The 23,283-nt window shown below is 33.5% G+C and overlaps 1 protein-coding gene across 13 annotated transcripts in view; it reads right to left on the bottom strand.

Annotated features, from left to right (window-relative positions):
• iqch (IQ motif containing H) overlaps nt 1–23,283 on the bottom strand; it is a 62,656-nt gene that overhangs the window by 26,457 nt on the left and 12,916 nt on the right. For 7 of the 13 annotated variants that reach the window (XM_087292432.1, XM_087292433.1, XM_087292434.1 and 4 more), the window contains exons 10-15: nt 22,285–22,351; nt 19,379–19,462; nt 19,111–19,289; nt 13,779–14,051; nt 13,507–13,695; nt 1,649–1,769 (exon numbers count right to left, since the gene is read on the bottom strand). In XM_087292432.1, the coding sequence (XP_087148558.1) occupies nt 1,649–1,769; nt 13,507–13,695; nt 13,779–14,051; nt 19,111–19,289; nt 19,379–19,462; nt 22,285–22,351 (913 nt within the window). Of the gene's footprint in view, nt 1–1,648; nt 1,770–10,356; nt 10,504–13,506; nt 13,696–13,778; nt 14,052–19,110; nt 19,290–19,378; nt 19,463–22,284; nt 22,352–23,283 lie in introns of all 13 variants that reach the window. The other 6 variants (XR_015514394.1, XR_015514395.1, XR_015514396.1 and 3 more) reach the window with 1 other exon arrangement.

Here is a 23,283-nt window from a genome sequence, read left to right as displayed (position 1 = left end):
AAGAAAATGCGAGATTTGGAAGGAAAATAAGGACGTAAGTAGAGGGAGATCTTTCTGCATTATCATCACGAGCTACTTTATGTACACTAATCTCGCTGTCATAGCTTTTCTACCGTTATACAAGGAGGGATGCTGCCGTAAATATTGAGTTGGAATGTAGCGTAAAGTTTAAACTAAGTTTAGTGGTGCAACACTAAAATATTTAGTAGTGCGTAAATTGTAACTTTGTTTCCCTTTAAGTCACAACTAGGCTACGTTTTAATTTAGGCACTGTTGGTGCAACCAGCTCCTGATCTTTAAAAAAATCCTTAAATGATGACAAATTGTCAGCTAAATAGTTTGCCACACCAGTCAAACAAGTTAAAAGAACACTTTTATATTACCTTTAAATGCTTCAAGGACACACTTGGACATCCTTTAAACATATGATGTGAATCTCGGATAGTGACGAATGCTGTATTTACTATAACTCTATCAGTGAGCATTGTCATTGATGTAAACATAACAGTTTTGTTAATTCAATCAACTGGTTAAGATGCTGCACATTTGATTGCTGGAAATCATGTTTAAAACAATTACAGGAAGACTTTAAATCTACTGAAGTGTTTTGACAAAAACGTGCACCATATGCATTAGACATTTAGCCACAGGTCCATGTGCTGTTTGGTATGATGTTTAGAGAAACATTAATGCTACACTATCACAAATTGATATTTATTGACACTTTTAGTACATTTGAAACAATATTTAAGAAATTATCTAAGGGCTCAGCAAAATTGAGTACACCCCATTATGAAAATGAATATTTTGATCAATTTCTCAGTGAATATATGCAATGTGTTTTGGTGCATTTAAACAAAACTGATTTATTGAACAGATACATTTATTAAAATAATATTTTATTCACCAAGCATATTCAGAAGTTGAAAGATAATACAATTAAATTCAACAAATTACAACCTACAAAATTTAAAATAAATATTTCAATTTTTGCTTCTCTTGATTTTTCCTCTTTTTAAAATTTGTATTTAATATTTTTCTAAAACATGGGTATATTAGTTTTTGGACTGTTATCTTAAGTTATTTTGTTAGATAAGCTCCAGATTTGGCTTCAGAACTGACTAATATGATGTTTATGCACAAATGCAAATATTTTACTGTATAGCTTCCTATTAAAAATATAAATTTATGAGAGAGATTTGTAAGGGATTTACTTATATATACTGAGCACGGTATTTATATGTTGAAATTAATCAGTTAAAAGTACTGCCTGCACGTTAACGGGTTTGGTACCATAATTTATATGACCAATTTAGGCAATAAAACATTTTAAGCCATAAAAAAATTATTGCATTGTTAAACTTTTCAACATCTAAAGTTGGAGTGGGTCCTATAAAGCGACCCATTAATCACATGGGATTTGTTTTACATTTTACATACACTTATTTCTTCCTTTACATTTAACCTTTCTATTATTTATTTATGTATTTATTTATTTGTTATTATTATTATTATTGTTATTATTATTATTATTATTATTATTATTATTGTTATTATTATTATTATTATTATTATTATTATTATTATTATTATTATTATTATTATTATTATTTAGTGAGAGGATCTTTGCAAAATTTATTAAAACTACCTTCTTTGAGGAAGTGTTCAAGGAAGCAGGCCCATGTTTTGTAGCAGGATGTGTTTGCCAGCCTGGCGTAAGATGCCAAAAGATGAGGAACTTCCTCTAAAAACTTGATCATCACAGAATCCTGCAACAAAGTGAAAAATAAAGCACAGTCAGCCATACTGCAATAATTATTCAAGAAATCATTTGCTTTGAACAAATCAGAAGCGTTGACCAGCCTCTTTGGCTGATGTAAATAAAAACATAAAGCTGCATAGAGCCCATACCCCTGATGAAGCAGTAACTACTGAAGTGTGTCTTAATTTGACAAGCCTTACAAAAGCACAGAAGGTGGTTGTGTATGGGGGTGGGTGAGGGTTTGATTGACAGCCTGCTGCCTCGCCATCACAGTAGTCTAATAGCTTTAACTGAAGGCAGTAGTAACTGCACCTGTCCCCAATACAGACTGACACATGCTGGCAGATAAATACCTATGCAAGCCAATCAATAAGCAGATCAATCGGGGTCTGTTCCTAATCAATACAGCCCTTGTTTCTGTAACTAGAAAACAGCATAATGGCTTTGACACTTAATTATGTGGTTAATTGCAATGTTTGACTTTTCGTGAATGCCTCTTAAAACCTGTTGGTTAGTACGAGAAAGAATTTCACCTTAAGGACCTCTCAAAAGTGAGATGAATGGACAGAGCTCTTACGGACTGACACGCCACAAGCGCATAAGTGCATAGTGTACGCATAGAAAGCAGATTCTGACTAAGCATAACACAAAAGGGTAAAAAATGTTTTTGGTGGTAAACTATTTAATAAAATGTCTTTTTTATTGTAAGCGCATGAACCAAGTCAATAGGTCCTGTTTTACAACCTTGAGAAGTGGAGGTTGTGCTCTAGAACATTGTGTTTTATCTTCATAAAGTCTTTATCCTTTTCAAGCACATTTATAATGTTCAAACAAATGCCACCGCTGACATCACTGAGGAAGTTGTCTTAAAACGGGAAGACACAATGCTGTTGATATTCAAGTCATGAAACAGCCATCATCATATTCAAGTACCAGAAGAGCCAGGGTCAATCGCTGCGCAGTGATTTCACCCCCGACACAAGCCATAAAGCACACAATGGTGCGGCAAAAAATGTAAGGAAACGGCCTTCGTTCCCCGCGAAAGAGCAGGCGAGCTCGGAGAATTTGCCCATGCACTTCACACGAACAGCAGGGAGGGAAGGAAAGCGAGAGGGAATCATTTTTGCCATTCTTTATTTGGACTTAAACTGAGAGCTGTACTGTGAGAGAGGATTCGGGCCTTGCTTGGCTTCCACATAAAGATGAGCTATTTGAAAATAGATAAATAAAACAGACATCTCCTGCGTGCTTTGATTGCTGTTTGATCTTGACATTAGGAGAAGCGACACTGAGCTTGTGAGCATATTCAACAGCACCACCTCCAAAAACAGAAGCTCTTTCCAAGCTTTCCTTAGGGGACAGTTCACTTCCAAACAAATATTCTGCCTTTCTTTGTGTCTTCAAGGGCACTTAAATTACCTCTTTTTGTGTCACCAGAATGTGCCTGTAAAGTTTCAGCTCAAATGATTATTTATTATATCTTACAGAATATTGGAATTTTATGCTCTGAACACAATGTAGCTGTTTTTGTTGCCTGTGCCTTTACTGCTAGTTCTGCCCGTCTACCATTTCCATGTGGGTCACCTTGGCTGTGCCAGATAAACAGCACAGTGACAGACATGAAGGAAGCAGATCTTACGTAACGTTTGTGAGAAATACTACTGTAAAAACTTTCCCAATCATTATTATTTGATGTATTTCTTGTGGAGTAAATGAGTCACACACAATGTCGCTCATGCACATACACACAGACCTACACACACAGCGGACACACACAGTATGCGTGTTTAACTTTGCATGGCAAATGTGACATACACTGCTGTATGGACATCCGTTATGGTAATGAACAAAAAAAAAAACTGATTTAACATCCACAAACCAGGATTGAAGCATCTTTTTCTATAAATGTACCAACATGGTTAAATCGCTGTAATTCATTACAAATATGTTTTAAAAACACTTTAAACTTGTAGAACTCATTCTTGATTAAATTTGATGGTGACTGATGATCACAGAGAGCTGAACAGATCTTTTATTTCCAGTTGCTTTGTGCACGTCCTGTCTTGTTGATATGATTATACACGTTACAGCGTAGACATTAATACATGGCTGTCAATCAATTTGGTGGGTGGGGAAACCTACATCACATTGCGGTAGGGCTCAACATGGGATTTGGATCCGATTTCAGGATATGTCAGAAAATTAAAAAAAGAGACTTATTGTCTTTACATCACTCCAATATGACCGTGAACACACTATACCCAGACACAGTTCTGTCCAAACAGCTTACAAAAGATGATTTTCATCATAGGTGCCCCTTAACAAACCAGTCTTTGCTTTGTGGAACACAAAAGTACGCATGAAAAATGTCAGTTAAATTTTTTTCGTTTTTTATTCAAGTCCTATTTTAAACCCCATTAACTTTCATTATTTTGACAGGTGAAACATTTTGTTAAAAATCAAAAGCAAGGCCCAATCCCAATTCTACCCCTTAGCCTTTCCCCTTACCCCTACCCCTCGTTTTGTGCGTGCACGCCAAGGGGTAGGGGCGTCCCAAATCTCTTTAGCTTTGAGGCATTAGGGGGTAAGGGGAAGGGGTGAATAACCTTTCGAATGAAAATGTTTAGAACCACTCTAAACAAGGGGTAAGAAAATTTCCCACACCTGCCACAACGGCAGTATTGCTGAACCTGGAAGTAAGGAGATCCACAAATTAGTATTTTTTGTCATTATTACGATTTTTTTACGACAAACAAACACGTTTTAATATATTCATAACCGCATTCATGTTTTACCATCATGCTTTTAAGAAAAACACTAAATTTCGCAATTTATAACCCCTATTAACAACTCCTGTACAGCAGTCTCACAACATTCTGACACTCGAATAGCCTGTCAGTAATGTCTAGAGGCTGGGAATGAGCTTTTTACAGTGTCTGGTATAATGTTAATGTTGTTTTTGGTGTGTTTACATTGATGAATATGGCCACTGTGTAAATACACAGTGCAGTTACGATTTTGGGATTGTGCCCAAATATCATTTATCATCCTACAATCTTAAGTATTAGATTTTTTCCATGTAATGCACATCTGTCAGGTCTAATGTTGTTTGAACCCCATTAACTTTCATTTAATAATCCAAAACAGGTTAAACATTTTTATAATTTTACAAATTATTCATACACTCTTGAGAATATTATTACTTCTTCAAACATTCTTTATAACATTACAAAATCTTCTTGGATCTGTGAAACAAATATTTTTGTGTCTATAGTTTAGATCTAAATAATATCTTAGTTGTTTTGCCTATTCAATAAGTCAGGCAAGTACAGTATTGTTTTCTACTTTCATTATTTACTATGAAATCAATATATGAAAATTAACTAGAAGTCTTTGTTCTATGAAACTAAATTCTAAATATAATTTTTGTCAAGTCAAATATCCACACTAACTTTCATTCTATTACAAAGCAGCTTTTGTTATGTGGAACATAAAAAAAGTTTATCCTAAAAAGTGTTTACATTTTAATTTACACTATAAAAGCCAATACTGTTGGAATAATTAATCATTTCCATGCGTGTTCAATAAAAAGTTCAGGAGAAGATTTTCTTTAATGTCAAAAACATTAGTAATTTATGGGATACATTGAATAATTTGATTCACAGAATTCTGATATTCTCAGCGCAATGCAAGAATTACATTCAGGAGGTGCGCAACCACTTTCATTTCCTGACTTCAACTTTTATTGGCAGCTGATATTAACAGTTGGAGTTTAGTGAAAATCGTCACTTGTCAATCATTCTCAAGTCCTCCATTGGCCGCACCCATACAGTACGTCCTCTTTTTCTACGAATTCTCTGCACAGCATTAAAAGCATAATACTTTCTCTACTGCACATATTCTGTGTTCAGTTTCAAAACATCTCTGCTAACAGGAAGTTTAGCTACAAAGCTCAAATTAATTTAAGACAACCAGGCCTTTGCATTTCTATCAGCTTCATCTACTTCTGCAAAAATGCTTCATTAGTATGAAAAGCATATCACACTCAACAGAAGAAGTTCAGTAAATATATTACCTATAAGCAATACAAATACAATTGTTTAATGAAAAGAAAAAGAGACAAAAATAATAAAAAATATATAAAACATAAGCTGGATAAGTTGGCGATTCATTCTGCTGTGGCAACCCCAGATTAATAAAGGGACTAAGCCAAAAAGAAAATGAATGAATAAATATTCCATTTCACAACAATACTACTGTAGGTCTATATCAGAGATGGCCAAAGTTGAGCCTGCAGGCCAAAGTTGGACCAGGCCAACCCTTGATTTAAACCACCATCCCATCTGAGAAGAGTGGACGAATTATGGAGCGAATATCTAAAACAGAGATTGTCATTTCAAATTTAATGTAATGTTTTGCTTGTTTTGTAATTTCTTTTGTTTTGAAAATGAATATGAAAGACGGATAGAGGACAATGGGGGTTGCAGTTTAGAGTATTCAGCATTGAACTCCATTGTGTTATTAATAGAATTGTTGAGGTTTTTAACTGTAATAAATTCATTATATATATATATTTTAAATGTACTGCATTAGTTAATATAATTTAAAGCAATGTTTTCTAGTTATTTTAACATGTTAGGAAATAAATTAGGAATTTACTCATGGTAATTTTTATGTAATAGAGTTTGGTATATTTACCTTCGACCCACAGCCTGCTGGCAAGTTTGGTTTTTGGCCCTTCATAACAAAAAGTTTGGGCACCCCTGGTCTATACTATGAAAATCAGTGAGGTCTTTTTTTCAGATGCTGATTCATTAACTTTCATTACTTGAACAGAAACCGATAAAAATATATTTAAAATATATGTTTTGTTTGTGCATTTTCATTTCAGATATAACTTTCTGATATTCCATTTTGAGGGATGTAAACAGTAACAATGCATTTCCTGTTTTACATTTTTAATTTCCATAGCTTTCGAGAATTCAAAAAAAGCTGCATATTGATAAACAGTCCAATGGCAGGTGTTTTGATGTACTGTAAAGTTATGATTGAGCTGCCTCTTGTTACAGTTATGAAATAGTTTGACAACATGCAGGAAATTTTCATGAGCCAATGACATTGCCACATTGAAATAGTCTATACATTCAACATTAGACATACCAGCAAATCCTGCACAAACATTAAATGCTAATATCAGGTAAATTGACATTTTGAATGGCTTTTGAAAATAAAGCCTACATAATATAAACATATTTGCGGATTACTTCGCAAATGCAACATTAACCAAAGAGGAATACGGAAAGTGTCATTACGTTCAAAATCCAATAAAATAAACGTGTCACGACACGTAATCCCACATGCATTGAATAAAATAAGTAGGAGACAATCTGTCTATCTGCTGATGCTATTAGTATAATGCTCCCTCGTGTCTAATGACCCGTGCGCTGGCAGAACGTGCATGTTTGTAATGTGTAAAGTGTAGCGTGTTCGGGTCCACCCAGCCGTTGAATGGAGCGAGATCTGCATGTCTTTAAACCATCATCTCTGAATAGCTGTAAGGTTTGCCCCAGGCTAAAAAAACACCCCTCGGGCCTCCCAAACACACAGCCTTTCTTTACACTGCCTCCAGGTTTGTTTTCACACTTATCTCTGTGCCCTTTTCCTCTATAGGACCACATGGGTTCTGGTATTCTGCCGTCTGCTTTAGAAAAGGCTTCTTGCACAATCAATAATTAAACAATGCACATGCAGTAAATAGGGTAAATAGAAGGGGGAGTCCAACACCATCCTGAGCTTGGCAGGGGGAAATTAAAGGATGCATTATACTGAAAGAAAGCTCCCTTGAGAGGCAAACCAGCATTTAAACTCTCATGACTTATAACTAAAGCCAAACGCAAAACTTATGTTAAGCCACTGCACTGATAATTGTGGTCTGATAATTATATTATGTATCTCCAAGGATGTCGGCCTCCGAATGCATGTTTTAAAAATTTCATTAGACATATTATTGCATACTAATTTTTCTACTTAACTGATAAATAATGCAATTAGTTTTTTATTATTATACACTGCAATTAAAACTGATATATCTGCTTTACAATATTTATGAATTTATTAACCTAGGGACGTAAGCCCTAATAGACCACTAAATGTTAAGAGACTTAGTTGAATAAATTTTTACTGGGTGGTTGTTGCAGAAAAAAAACAATCATACTCTGGAAGTGGTAAAAACACACCACTTTGAAAGGATAAAAGATTAAAATGGAAATTTTTTAATGCAAAATATAGCCAATATTATACCTTTAATTTGCTGCTCTATATTTAACCTAATTATGTTTTAAACATTTTAAGGCTATGTTATTTATTTTTCTTAAGAACTGAAACTGAATCTTGTATTCAACGTTTATGTTTGCTGCTTCCACTTATGGTTTTGTTAAACGTCTTAGTTTATTCTAAATTAATTTTGCTATGGTTTATATCTATATCTTGCACTTTAAAATATTTTTTAAGCTATTGGTTTTGGGGTGATGTTTATAGATCTGTTTATTTTTTGTACTAATATTCTTGTTTGGTATAAATATTTAATTGTTTCATTGAATCATTATTTGATTCATTGTTCATTTCACTTAAACTATAGATTTTTCACACAAGTTGTATCCAATTGTTGCTCTACCTTATAATTTTTAAATCCTCTTTGCTGTTTTTTTTTAATCCCCAAACATATATGATTATAACCCTAAAAGGCCTATTATTATGACTCATTATGCTCTAAATTTCATTTATTCATGTTTAAAACATTTTAAAGCTATACTATTTAATTTGCTTGGGAACCTCTGACTGAAACTGAATTTTGATTTTTTTTTGCACTTATGGTTTTGCAACTTATACATATATATATATATATATATATATATATATATATATATATATATATATATATATATATATATATATATATATATATATATATATACATACACACACACACACACACACACACACACACACATATACACATACATATACACACACATATACATACATATATATATATATATATATATATATATATATATATATATATATATATATATATATATATATATATATATATATATATATACATACATACATACATACATACATACATACATACATACATACATACATACATACATATATATATATATATATATATATATATATATATGCATACACACACACAAACACACACACACACACATGCACACACAAACACACACATATATATAGAGTGTATTATTGTGGTTCATTATGCTCTAAATTTCATTTATTCACGTATAAACATTTGAAGGCTATGTTATTTATTTTGCTTGGGAACGTCTGACTAAAATGCAAATTTGATTTGATCTTTTATGTTTGCTGCTTGCACTAATGATTTTGTTAAATGTTTTGGTTTACACTATATTTTACATATAGGTCTTCTTATTTTTGTACTAATTTTCTTGTTTGGTATAATTATTTCACTGTTTCAATGAATCATTATTTGATTCATTGTTAATTTCACTTAATCTTCTGCACAAAAGCTGCATGCAACTGATGCTCTTATATTTATTTTTAAAAATCCTCCTTACTGTTTTTATGCTGTACATTTCATTTATTCATATTTTAAACATTTGAAGGCTATGTTATGTATTTTGCTTTGGAACTTCTGACTGAAACTGAATCTAGTTTTTTATGTTTGCAGCTTGTACTAATGGTTTTGTTAAATGTTTAAGTTTACTCTATATTCATTTTGCTTATGGTTTTTGGATTTGAAAAAAAATTGGTTTTAAGCTATAGGTTTTTGGGTGGTGAATTTTTGTACTGTTTTGTTTGGTATAATTAATTCATTATTTTATTGGATCATTATTTGATTCATTGTTAATTTCACTTAATCTATCATTTATTTTTGCACACAAGTTGTATGCAATTGATACTCTACCTTATTTTTATTTTAAAAATATACTCGTTGCTGTTTTTTCATATAATTACAACCCTAAAAGGCCTATAATTATGATTCATAATTTTTATGTAATGTTATACAAGGTTACAGTCCTGAATCTTAAACTATTTTCCCCATATTGTACATGTTTAAGGTAATTAATTTCATAAGCATGCAATTAGTTGTGAGGCAGCCCAATAGTAATCGAGATAAAACACAATAAGCATGACAAAAAAAGGAATCAAATAGATAAATAAATCAAATGACATGCAAATACACAACATAATCGTGAGCATTTAGCAAAATTCAGACATGAGGGGTGCTACGAAACGGCGAAATTGCCCCTAAAAGAGTGAATACAGATCTGTAGAAAATGAATGACACGTTGAAATAACCTCTGTGCTCTCCATTCTGTTAGCAGAGCTTGCCATTGATTAAAAAAGGTTGAAGAGGTAGAATAAAGGCTCGTACTGGCTTCCATATGGCCCAGAAGCCCTAAGGGTGCAGGCCAGCTCATCAGGCCCCAGCTCTCTCTCCTCTCACTGGGACCCCAGCTGGTGAAGAGCCCCCCATTTAAAGCTCCTTCACCGCCATCACCATAATGGAGCTTGGCTGGGCCTCAACCGCTTACCTCTGTAATTAACAGCGCCAATGCCACCACAATTACAGCCCCAGATTCCTCTCTCGGCCTCAGTGTGAATTAGGGACTGAGCTAATAGCTTGGAGGTAGAAAACGCAGCCTCCTCTTGCCCTTGGGATAGAAGACTACAAAAAGAGACTGGAATAAAACAAATAAATGAATAAAAGCTAGGTTTGCACACAAAGTCGTGCATGATGATAACCCTGTAATTAGCTAACACAAAGCTCACGGTGTAATGGCAAAACACGGTATTTAAATCAAGGGCCAGATTGTAAGCATTTGATTGAGGAGAGGGTTATAAACACGATTACAGGCAGATGAAACCGATGCGTTTTTATTGCAGGAGTGTTGAATACATCATATTTGAATTAGAATACATAAATATGCTAAAATTCAAATGCCTCTTTATTAATTTGCCATGAATTAGAGTCATAAGGACTCTCTAGGTAAATCATGATGATGGCATCAAAGTTCGGCCTTGGTCAGTAATGGCAGGCTTGTCATTGAGACAAGGATACATTTTGTGCAGAATATAAATTATAAAAAAAACCAGGCAAAGCGGAAATTATAATGAACAGGGCTTGTGAGTGAAGTGTAGCTGCATTTGCAAAATAAAAGAAATGGCACATTTCATTTCGCATTTACAAAACAAGCCACTTGATACTTCTGAATTGCTACTGTTGCACAATGAGCACGCACTGATACAAACTGTGTCTTTGAATGGTGGAGATATCAGAACTAAATTTTATCAACAGATTTATTTTTCTAGTTTTAAAGGCAGAAATCACTGGCATGTCCTTTGTTTTATCAAAAGCTGTAATTTTTGCTAAATGATTTGTATTACCACTATTATATTTGAGTTTTATTAAACATTCTGCAAAATTCCTAGTACTATTGAACAACTCCCGTTCTTGTCTTAGAAAAATTTTGATCCTTCAAATGTTGGCCGCTGTATATGTTAATGATTTGGACCACTATGTCAATATGTCATCTAATATCTATTGTCCTAGTTTTTCACACACAAGTAGGCACAGCCATTAGACTCTTTTTGGCTCTAGACGTCCAGTCTCATACACTTCCATTGATTTTTAGACATTAAAAACAAATCATCATGCTGCTTCATGTTGCAAATTGATAATTTATTACTATATTATTCTATTTTTTTAAATGTACAGTCATAAACATACTTCTTTGTACACTTGTTTGTCAACTGATATAGTTTGTTCCTCAAAACTGTCGCCTCTGGCTTGCTTGGTTTGTGACTTGTAGAGCTGCTCTTTGATGGATTTGCTCTTCAGTGTTTGGACTTTTAGCAGTGAAAATTAAACCACACTGAACTGAACTGAACTAAACTAAACTTAAACTCAGAAAACTGGACTGACACAGTTTCAATTTACTTAAACTTCTATGTTAAGCTGCTTTAATACAATCTACAATGTAAAAGCGCTATAGAAATTTAGATCAATTGAATTGAATTGTAGAGTCACTTCTCCAATAGGAAATGGAATAATCAGGTGATTTAACAGATAAAAATGTACTGGTTTGTGTTTTTATATCCATTAAAAAAAAAAAAAATGTAGTTTACCAAAATAAAAATTCTTTAATTATGTTTATTCATTCTCCACTCATTCCAAAACTGTTTTGGTTTCTTTCATTAAAATTATTTTTAAGAATGCTGAAACGGTAGCCATTGACTTCCGTAGTATTTGTTTTTCCTACTATGGTAGTTAATGGCTACCAGTTGCCAATATTCTTTGAAGTATCTTATTTTGTCTTCAACAGAAAACATAAATTAATAAAGGTTTGGAACAACTTTAGAGTATTTTTTTTTAATTACCATATTGAACTGTTGAATGTTTAGTTACTCAACACTTTATGCTATGTTAATTTAGCAAAATCAATCAGTTTGTCGTGACGTATGGAATACTGTTTCCGGGTCCAAGCTGCTATTCATTTAAATTGAGAAAACATTCATTTATGACCACTTTTTCAATCATATCACACATTAAAGGGATTTTTATATTAAATCCTGGTGTATGCAGTCTTTGGGATTGCTGCATCACAGACACCAATATTTGACAATTTATAAAAAAATGAATCACTTTCTGGCCATCGGATATTAGGCTTGGATATATGAGCAATATCACACAAGTAGCAGTTCGATATGGCTGTATATCGGCACTGGTGAGAGGCGTGCGTTGCCTTAGTGCCCCCACCAGTGCCGATATACAGCCGAATTGCACTGCTACTAGTGTGCTATTGCTCATATATCCAAGCCTAATTGTGTATATAAAAACAAAATCAAACCTGGAGAGTCTCAAAAACCTTTTTGTATGAGGAACTACTTTCTTCCACCTTGGATTCAAATCATAAGCTGACAGTTAAAACGGCTGAGCAAGCATCTTTTAAACTTCAGTTCTGTAGTGTCTGCTTGTTGCTGGCTGTATGTGGGCGGAGTAATACACAAAGGGTAAAGAGGCTGTATGGGTGCTGATATTAATAAAATATATCACGGCTATCAGCCAATCAGATTCGAGAACCAAACAGAACGGTTTTATACATATATAAACTGTTTTATATATATATATATATATATATATATATATATATATATATATATATATATATATATATATATATATATATATATATATATATATATATATATATATACATATACATACATACATATATATATACATACATATATATATATATATATATATATATATACATACATATATATACATACATATATATATATATATATATGTTATATATATATATATATATATATATATATATATATATATATATATATATATATATATATATATAAATATATTGCGATTATGATTTTCAAAAGTATTACATCACTTTGTAAACGTTTATTATTACAATTTGATGAGTTTTCCCATATAGTTTGATAGAGCGTTTGGACCCGGAAGCCGCTTCACGTGACGTTACACTTAACAAGTGGATTGCTTAAGTCTACTGCAGACTACTGACATACTGTCAAGTTTGAATGTTCATGGACCACATTTAACTTTTCTAATCTGGTGTACCGTTTACATCTATATACCCTTAGAATCAGTCGTTATTAAGGCATCTATGAATCTATATCAATGATCCCACTCTCACCTGAGACTGTGATGTTCTCCATTGTTGAGGCTCATGGCGGATAAACTCCTGTTGTGCCCATGGGCGACTTTTCAGATGGCAGACATCAACATAAGCAGTTCCCCGTCCACCCACTTCACTGTCTATCTTAAAAAGCCATCGCTGGACTTCCATGTGCTTTGCCATCAGCTGAGCTAGACCTTCATAGAGCTGCAGCAAAAAAACATATGTATTACTGCAAAGTGAGTTTTCCATATTCTCAAATGCAAGTTTCAGATGGCTGGCACTCTGACCTTTTCCAAGGTGTATATATCCCACTTTCCTGGAGGCATGTCGACTCCTGCGCTACTGAAGATTCTTTTCCCTCCAGATTTAGTGGAGTAGAGCTGGGTTACCACAGGGTCTGTGCCCAGAAGAGGAATTTGTAGCTCATCTGCCACAGCCAGGTCATCAGTGTGGGTAACACCGCTGATCATGTAGGCCTGTTTTCCCTTGATCAAATTCTTGATGCGCTTTAGAGTTCGTGGACTGTATTTCAGGAGCGAAGCTAGACATAAGTTTCGGGTCTGAAAGAGAAATATAATGCACCATTAGGAGATAAAGGGACACTAAAAGGGATAGTTTATTCAGAAATGAAGATTGAATACTATTTCCTCAATTGGTTACACAGGGTAAATGCAGGAACCCTAAAATGAATTTTAATACCTTTTTAAGACTTCTTAAACACCTTCTGAGAATATTTTGAGACCTCATCACCACTTCAAGTTCTAATCAGTGTCAAACCTTTAACTTTATAAACATTTGTTAATAAACAGTTGTAGTTAAATAAATCAATGGAGCACAACCATGCAACAGAACTCAGAAAAGCTCGGAAGAAACAAAGCTTGAAAGAATAAATTACGTGGTTGTTTTCAGCAACAGGCTTCAGCCACTGTTTAAACTCGGCTTTTTCCAAACAGGAGTACACAAACTAACATTTTCCCATTTTGTCATCTGTTTTGCTCTATGGTTTCGCTACACGTGGAGAGCATCACACCACCTTCACGTGTTTGTCGCAAATTTCATGACATCACCCGCACGGAGGAGCTTGGCCAAACACATCTCAGCCCAAACCAAGCACATGGATCATCCATTGTAGTTAATATTAGGAGGTAAATAAATATATTTATGCTTTTAAGACCTCGTAAAAACATGATTTAGAGTTTTTAATACCTTTTAAAGGCCTTACATTTCTCATAATTGATTTATCAACTGCTCATACACCCTGTTACAAACCTTTATGAGTTTCTTTATTGAAAATACTTTGAAAAAAGCTGAAAACCATTTAACAATTATAAAATGGTTTCAGTTTTTAAGTTTTTTTCAAAATATCTTCTTTTCTGTTCAGTAAGTCGAACACACTGCAAAAAAGCTTTTCTTACTAAGAGGTTGATTTTTTTTCTTGTTTCTAGTCCAAATATCTAAAAATCCTTAAATCACCATGCATTTTTAGTCAATTAAAAACATTTAACAGTTATTTCAGAAATAATATGTTAAAATTAAGGCAATATTTTCTTTTGACAAGCAAACTAGTCTGCCAATGGGGTAAGCAAAATGATGTTATTCAAAGCAAAAGCAAGACTATTTTGCTTACTCTATTGCCAAATTATTTAGCTTGTTTTAAGAAAATGTTGTCTTAATTTTGACTTACTATTTCTGAAAATAAATCAATATTTTTTACTTTACATTTTTACTTTTTAGAAAAAGCTTTGTGATTAAGGGATTTTTAGATATTTGGGGTAGAAAAAAATGTGTTTTTTTTATTATTATTTTGCTGCGCAGGTCTAAAACAAGTAAAGGGTGAGTAAATGATGACAGAATTTTCAGTTTTGGGTAAACTATCCCTTTAACCCAAAACTGAAAACTAATATTTTCGCACTTTCCATCCATTCCAAATCTGTTTGAGTTTCTTTGTTTCTGTTGAACAGTTGAACACAAATCAACATACTGTATTTTAGAAATGCTGGAAACTTCCGTGGTGTGTAAACAACATTCCATGTCCAACAATCTTTAAAATATATTTTCTGTGTTAATCAATAAAGGTTTGAGACCACTTGAGGGTGAGTAAATTAAAACAATAAGCACCAAAAAGCCATGGCTTACAGTGATTTTCTAACAGCAAAAAGGTGCTGTATACGCAGTTATAAATTCACTGCAATCCACGGCTTCACAGGACTTATTGATTTAGCTTATTGACACAGCAACACACACAGGTGTTTGGAAAGTATTTTACAACAGCTTAAAAAACAGTTCCACAAATCCAGCTTAAAAAACAGTTCTACAAACCCCCCCAAAAATGCAAAATTAATAAACTACAGAAATAAATGCCTAATTTGTAGACCTCCATAACACCCAAACATTTTGTCTCCTTTGATATTATGTTGGTTCAATTAGGTTTTATGGCAGTTAACAATAGTGTACTACACTGCAATTCAATTGATTTCATTTTAGAGAATGTGTTGAACACTACTGGTCACAGTTGTGATAGTTAACCACCTCTTATGTCTTCTAGATCTGCATAAACAAATCTGGTCATTGATATATTTTAAAATCAAAAGTATATATTTTTTTCATGTAAAAGTTACTTTTTCAATGTAACAGCTTTAAGAAATGAGAAAAAAGGCACTTTCAAAATTGTAATCAGTGATCATAAACAGTTTAACACTGTATCTTCCTAACAAAATAAGCTCTAATAAAGAGAATGCATATAACAGCAATACATTTTTGTAATGTATATTTCCTCCCAAAAGGTGAAATCTCAGCGGTCTTTGTGTACATAAATAACTGTCCTTTCTACTCCTGCTCTAAGGTCTTACCCCTCCTTTTGTCTATGGCTGTAATTTATGAACGTGCGCAAACACATTGAGCCCATTACGTACAGCCGGAGGGGTCATGACCTCTCCTGTACTCCAACACGTTAAATTGATAAAGGAGAGTCTGGGGAGGACGGCACACCTCTGCCGCCTCTTGTCTTTACTGTGTGCTTAGTGATGGGCTCCGTGGGGAAAGCACTAATTACTCCACATCTGTATGTTTGATCCAAGCAGAATTGTCCCGTCTGTCATTGGCACGCCACGCTGGCAGCAACGGCTAACAGAGATTTATCCTGCTGACACGTCTGGCAGAGTTTACACACGGAGAAGAATCGACAGGGAAGAGGCAGCGCGTGCCGCTCGTGCGCTATGCGGCAATAAATAACAGAAGGGCACTGCTAAAATGTGGAGTCAGTTAGGTCTATGCTAACTCTAGAAATTCATTTGCATAAAATAAACTTGGCTTTACTGCAAAGTATAAAGATTCAAGAATAGTTTGTACTGTCAAGTTTCTCTATCATCTTCCGGTTGCTCACTGATTTTTAAGGTAATGTTTAACTTAAAAAAAATATATACACTACCTACTAGTTTGGGGTCCGTTTTTTTTTTTCATGTTGTTTTAAAAAAAATTATTCTGTTCATCAAGGCGGCATTTATTAAATGTAAAAATGTAAAAAAAATTAATTGTTAAATATTTATAAAAGTTTAAATATCTGCTTTCTTATTGTATGTAGTTTCAAATGAAATTATTACTTCAGTCTTTATTGCTTTTATTACTATTACCAATAGTAGTAGTAATAATAAAAATAATAATAATAATAATAATTCATATTTAAGTGATTTCTGAAGGATCATGTGACTCTGAAGACTGGAGTAATGAAGCTGAAAATACATCTTTAAAATCACTGGAATAAATTATTAAATTAAATTATAAACTGCTATCGAATAGTTATTTTACAATTTGTTTGTTAATTTACAATTTGTACTGTATTTTTGATTAAATAAATGCAGCCTTGGTGGCAGGAGAAGCTTATTTTAAAACATTTAAATATTGCATAGACCCCAAACTTTTGACTGGTAGCGTATATATCTATATCTGTATTTGTCAAAAAATATATATATATATCTTATATAGATATATATTGGATACTATATATCCAATTTACTTATTAGTACAATGATAAATGTAGAGGAAAAGTACAAAAATGCTATGTTTTGAAAGAGAAACTTTTATTTTTAATAAATGTTGTAATAAATTTGAACAGAATGTGTTTCTGTTTTATTTATATATCAAAAAAAAAGTTTAATAGATTATTTTAGTTTTTATATAACTATATTTTAAATAAACAATTGATATTACAAAGTTCATTTTGGTCACATTATTTATATTTCTAATTTTTATTTATTGCTTGCATGCTTGCTATGTGAAATAATAATTGTTAAAAATGTTATTAAAATGAATTGAATATATGTGTGTGTGTGTGTGTGTGTGTATATATATTATAAGTCAAAATTATTAGTCCCCTGAATCATTAGCTCCCCTGTTTATTTTTTTCCCCAATTTCTGTTTACCGGAGAGGAGTTTTTTTCAACACATTTCTAAACATAATAGTTTTAATAACTAAATTCTAATGAATGGTTTATTTTATCTTTGTCATGATGACAGTAAATAACATTTGACTACATATTTTTCAAGACTTCTATACATTCCATTTTGCCGACCCCTGTTTAATAAAGCAACCAAGCCGAAAAGAAAATGAATATATGAAAGTGCAGTACAGACATGTAAACGCCAAAATCAAACTAATACTATTATGTGTGACTTTTATTCGCATTTTGTGACAGGATATTCCATACACACACACATAGCTGCTTAACACTATTCTCTGCATGTATCGAGCCAGTATATGACCACAGCCACACACATCTCCACCGAGTGCACACACAGTGAAATCCTGGAGACACGCACACCAGCCATTATCATCACTGATGATTTTTTAAAAATGTTTTATTAATTTGGTGTCACCACAGCGGATTGAACTGCCAACTTATCCAGCATATGTTTTACGCAGTTTTATGAAACTGGAGCACCCAGAGGAAACCCACACTATCACAAGAAGAACATGCAAATTCCACACAGAAATGCCAACTGACCCAGCCGAGGCTTGAACCAGCGACCTTCTTGCTGTGAGGCAATTGTGCTACCCACTGCGCCACCGTGACGGTCCACTGAACACAAGTTAAAAAGTAAAATCTGTGGAAAGAAGTTCCATTTCTCATGTGAAATTGTACACAATCTCATTTCTCGTCTCATGGTGTAAGCGTCTCATCACACCCCTACTGGATATACAGCTTGACACGTTGTGTGAAGAATCACATATTAAAATGAAACATTTTAAAAGCAGTGATGCGACGAAAAAAATTTCAAGCATTTTTTACTGTTTCAGGAAGAATTTTTTCATATCTTGGAATCTTGTTAAATGTGTCATGTAAAAAGAGCCTCTGTTTTTCTTGCACTAAAACCTAAGTTTTACCTAAGAGTTGTAAATACACATGTCGCCTCTGTCGCCCTCTATAGGCAAGAAATAAATAACATTAAATTATTCTTTAAAAATTCTTTGAAGAGAAACAAAAGTTCTGTTATAGAACACCCTGCTCTCTCTCTCTCTCTGTGTGTGTGTGTGTGTGTGTGTGTGTGTGTGTGTGTGTGTGTGTGTGTGTGTGTGTGTGTGTGTGTGTGTGTGTGTGTGTGTGTGTGTGTGTGTTTTCATACTGAAAAGTCCTCCAGTGCTTCTGGCATGAGGATGGTAAAGCGTTTGGCAGAGTGTGACTCAGTTGCAGAAGCATCACCCAGTTCAATGGCGGTCTGCAGGCCCAGCAGACGAGTGTAATACTGGAGAACATCCTCTCCCAGGCGCACCGGAGACACATAGATGACCTCCACATTCTCATCTGTGTGTGACACAAACACTGCCGCATTTGCTTCCGTGTGTTTTCATGCTGCAAATTCAATTTGATTGTGTCATGATTAAACCCTTTACCTCTGATGTCACACAGTCGGCCCATCTGGGTATTCTGCAGCACATCATATCCTCTGAGACTGAGTCGTCGAGGCTGGGAATATCCTATCAAACAAACCAAAGGGAGATTTTAAAGGGACAGTTCACCTAAACTTTACTCACCATTGACTTGTTTCAAAAGTAGATTTTTGTTTTGTTCTGTTGAACACAAAATCAGATAGTTTAAAGAATGTAGGAAACTGGTAAGCATTGACTATTATAGTATTGCTTTTTTCCCCACATTCTATAGATGCTAATGGTTACCAGTTTTCAACATTCTTCATGCTTTTTGTGTACAATAGAACAAGCTTCTTACAATAGAAAAAGCTTGAGTAAATTATGAAAGAATTTTAATTTTGGGGTAAATTAACCCCTTTAATGTTCTCCTGAAGTGATTTGAATTGTGCATTTTTTTTTCAGTGTTGAGTATGAAGAGAGGGTGGGACATCCTCTCTCATTAAAAAAAAAAAAAAAGCCAATAGGGTTTAGTTTTTCTCACTTCTCTGCCAGTAAGAGATGTTGAGCTCAAGTGCATCAAATGAAAAGCATCTTAAAGGAGGCGGGGCATATCAGATACTAGAGAGCTTTGATTGGTCAAGAATTGATGAGAAACTGAAGGTGAGGTGATGTAAATAATACAGTTGATTCATTTAGGTGGAAGTGACAAACTACAAGCTTTACAAGTTTATATTGGTTTTTTATTGGTTCTAAGTGTGATTTCTTTCACTGTCTTGGTGCTCACTAGCTTACACAAACAATACTGATACTAACATCTAAAACATTTTATTTTAATTTTTATGGGACCTTCAAGAGGTTAGCTCATTTCAAATTGATAATTCTGTCATCATTTACTCTCCTCTGTGTTCTATAAGAGTTTTGTTTATCTTCTGAAAACACAATTGATAATATTGTTATTTAATCTCAGACAATTTCTATCTTTACACCAAGTCTGTTCACTGTTAAATTTGTGACGTTTATACGCATTTGTAAAATTGTCAAAAATGAAATCTATACGGATCAAGTGGTTTGAAGTCTTCTGAGGAGATTTGTTTTCAAAATGGGTTTGCTGAGGTAAATGTGTAGTTTTACCTGACAAAAAAGTTGCAAGATGTTGTATTGATGTCATTCTGCAGTTGATTTACTGATTCATTTTTGAGATATTCATTCACGTTTTTATCTTGCTACAACTAAAGTAAATTATTTTGCATCCAACATGATCTCCATGCTCTCTAAATAGCATTTCTTCATTATATAAAGCAGTTATGTCTTGAATTCAACCACTCAATTTATAGCTGGATTTTAAAGGGTTTTGAGGCATCAGAGTTTTCAATGTATAGACTCCCAAGAAAGTCACAGAATATTTAAGATTCCTCAAATTTGATAAAAAATAATCTTGATTTGTGTTTTGAAGATGAATGATTTTCTCATGGATTTAGAACAAAATGAGGGAATAAATTAGGGCTGCACGATATTGGAAAAATCTAACATTGAGAAAAATAGTTTTTGCTGCGATATACAGTTGAAATCCAAATTATTTGCCCTCCTCTAAAATATTTTCTAAATGATTAACATGTCCAAAAAAAGCAATATATATTTTTTGATATACATTTATATTACCGACCAAACCATAATTAAACAAAGATTTCCCTAATTATCCCAACTTACTCAGTTAACCTAATTAACCTAGTTGAGCCTTTAAATTGCAATTTAAGCTAAATACTAGTGTCTTGAAAAAATATTTAATAAAATATAAATATAAAATAAATCAGTTATTAAAAGTGTTATGTTGAGAAATGTATTGAAAAAATCTGCTTTCTATTGATCAGAAGCTAGGAAAAAAATATACAGGTAATATACAGGGGGGCTGTATATATCAGGAGGACTAATAATTCTGACTTCAACTGTGTATTGCGACATGAAAATAATTTGTCTAAATTATTCAAATAGCTCTATTCTAAAAGATTTCATAAATTTAGATTGACTAAGGTGATCATGTTTTTCAATGCATTGCATCTGCATAAAATGTAATAAGTTATAAGCATACAGTTAAAGTCAGAGTTTCCAGAGAAACCCCTATCCAACCCATATTCCCCTTTCCTCCTTTACCAGGGAGAGCCCTCGTGAACACCTGATCTCGTACCCTCCTTACATGCTCATTGATCAGGTGGGAGCCCTGGGCTCAATTATCTCCAAGTTCAGGGTTCTCTCCCTGGACAGCATGCCAAACCTGCTATTATCATCAAGCCATATCTAAGTGCGAACTCTTGAAATAAAAGTTAAATAAACGGTGCTTTATGGTTTTCTGAAGAATCTAACAGTATCCAAATACAAAAACTGAAAAAACTAATGTAAAATAACATGATCATAATGGTATAATTTTATCCAATAATATAATAATATTTTTTAATAATATCTTTGTCTTTAAAAATGTAATAAGTAATCTAATCATGTGATGTGACTATTGCAGATACACACATTGCGATATCGATTCCCCATTTTTTTTTTCATTATGGGTGAACTAACCCAATAAATTATTGAGAGACTATATTGTAAATATGGACCAAATTCTCAAAAACATTGCAAGAAACTAATCTCTATAATGAAATGATTAAATGCATGCAAACTAACAGAGCGAGGCAATAAAAACAATAGGGTTCAACATCTTAATTATCTAAGCTCACACAGGCCTCTCCTCAGCCACCCCCAGTGCAAAAATCACACTCCATCTGCTGGTGATTACAATTCACATGCATCATCATCATCATCATCTCCAATAGCCAGCGAAAGCCTCATTGACAAGTTTTGATATATAAACGTGTTTGTTTTTTGCCCTCTCTACAGAAATACTATCTAACCAGGAGCCCTCACGGCAGATTGAAATGAATTACCCAGTGATGGGACATGGATGATAGTCCTTTTGGCGGAGGTGATGTGTTTCCAGTTGGTTGCCAGACTCTGTGAAACACACACAGCAGAGAATAAAAGAGAGTAAAAGTGATGGGTGACAGACAGCACCCAGCACGTTGGATTTATCATGTTGTCGGCCCACCGATGGCAGCAAAGGGAGGAAATGATGCTCGTCTTTCTCCCTGGGTCTCATTGAGACAAACCAAGCATAAATCACATTAATTAAATCAGCTAAGTGCATGCTTAGAAACATCTTTCCTCTATTAATTCAATTAGCAGGCTACATGAAGCTTTCTGCCAGGGGAAGATTAAGGCTTAATTAAAAGGATGTGAGTGTTTAAAGGGTGGAAACATACACAAGCTTGTGTCTCGTCTCACGGTGAGTGGCGGTGAGGATAAATGAACATGTGGGCACTAATTAAGAGACATGCGAAATTCATAAAGATGTTACAGGAATGACAGCACAGATGAAACATCTGGTCTGACAAATAGAAACTTATACGTCAGTGGTCAAGTGTTTAAGCAAGTCAGAACAAATCTCTTGTGAGTGGAACTTCTGTATTTTCTTATGCTGTGGATTTAGGAACTGCCATTCAAAAGATTGAGAAGTAAGGAAAGTCCAGACTAATTTTTTTTTTTCAGTTTTGTATCAAAAACAAAAATATTCCTAAACAAAGTTTGTGTGGAACATTTGTTTCATTCCTGTATCAATCTAGTTTTGAAAGAATCATTTAAGTCAATGATTCAACGACCAATAAGAAATCATGTGGTTCCTTCCTAAATGAATCAGCCATTTGTAACATATCATTGGAATGAATTGTTCAATGATTTAATTAATTACTGGTCATATTTGGTGAGAATAAACCAGCCAATATACTAGAACAAGAATGTTTTCAAATAGATATACAGTATTTTCGTTTGAACATTTTTGCATTTAGTTAAATATAAAATGGATTTATTTGAAATAACTTACATTTTAG

The sequence above is a fragment of the Danio rerio genome, chromosome 18 (assembly GCF_052040795.2).
Source record: "Danio rerio strain M-AB ecotype USA chromosome 18, GRCz13ab, whole genome shotgun sequence".
NCBI classification, from domain to species: Eukaryota; Metazoa; Chordata; class Actinopteri; order Cypriniformes; family Danionidae; genus Danio; species Danio rerio.
The sequence above is the reverse complement of the archived record's forward strand: the minus strand, read 5'-3'. Positions and strand labels throughout refer to the sequence as shown.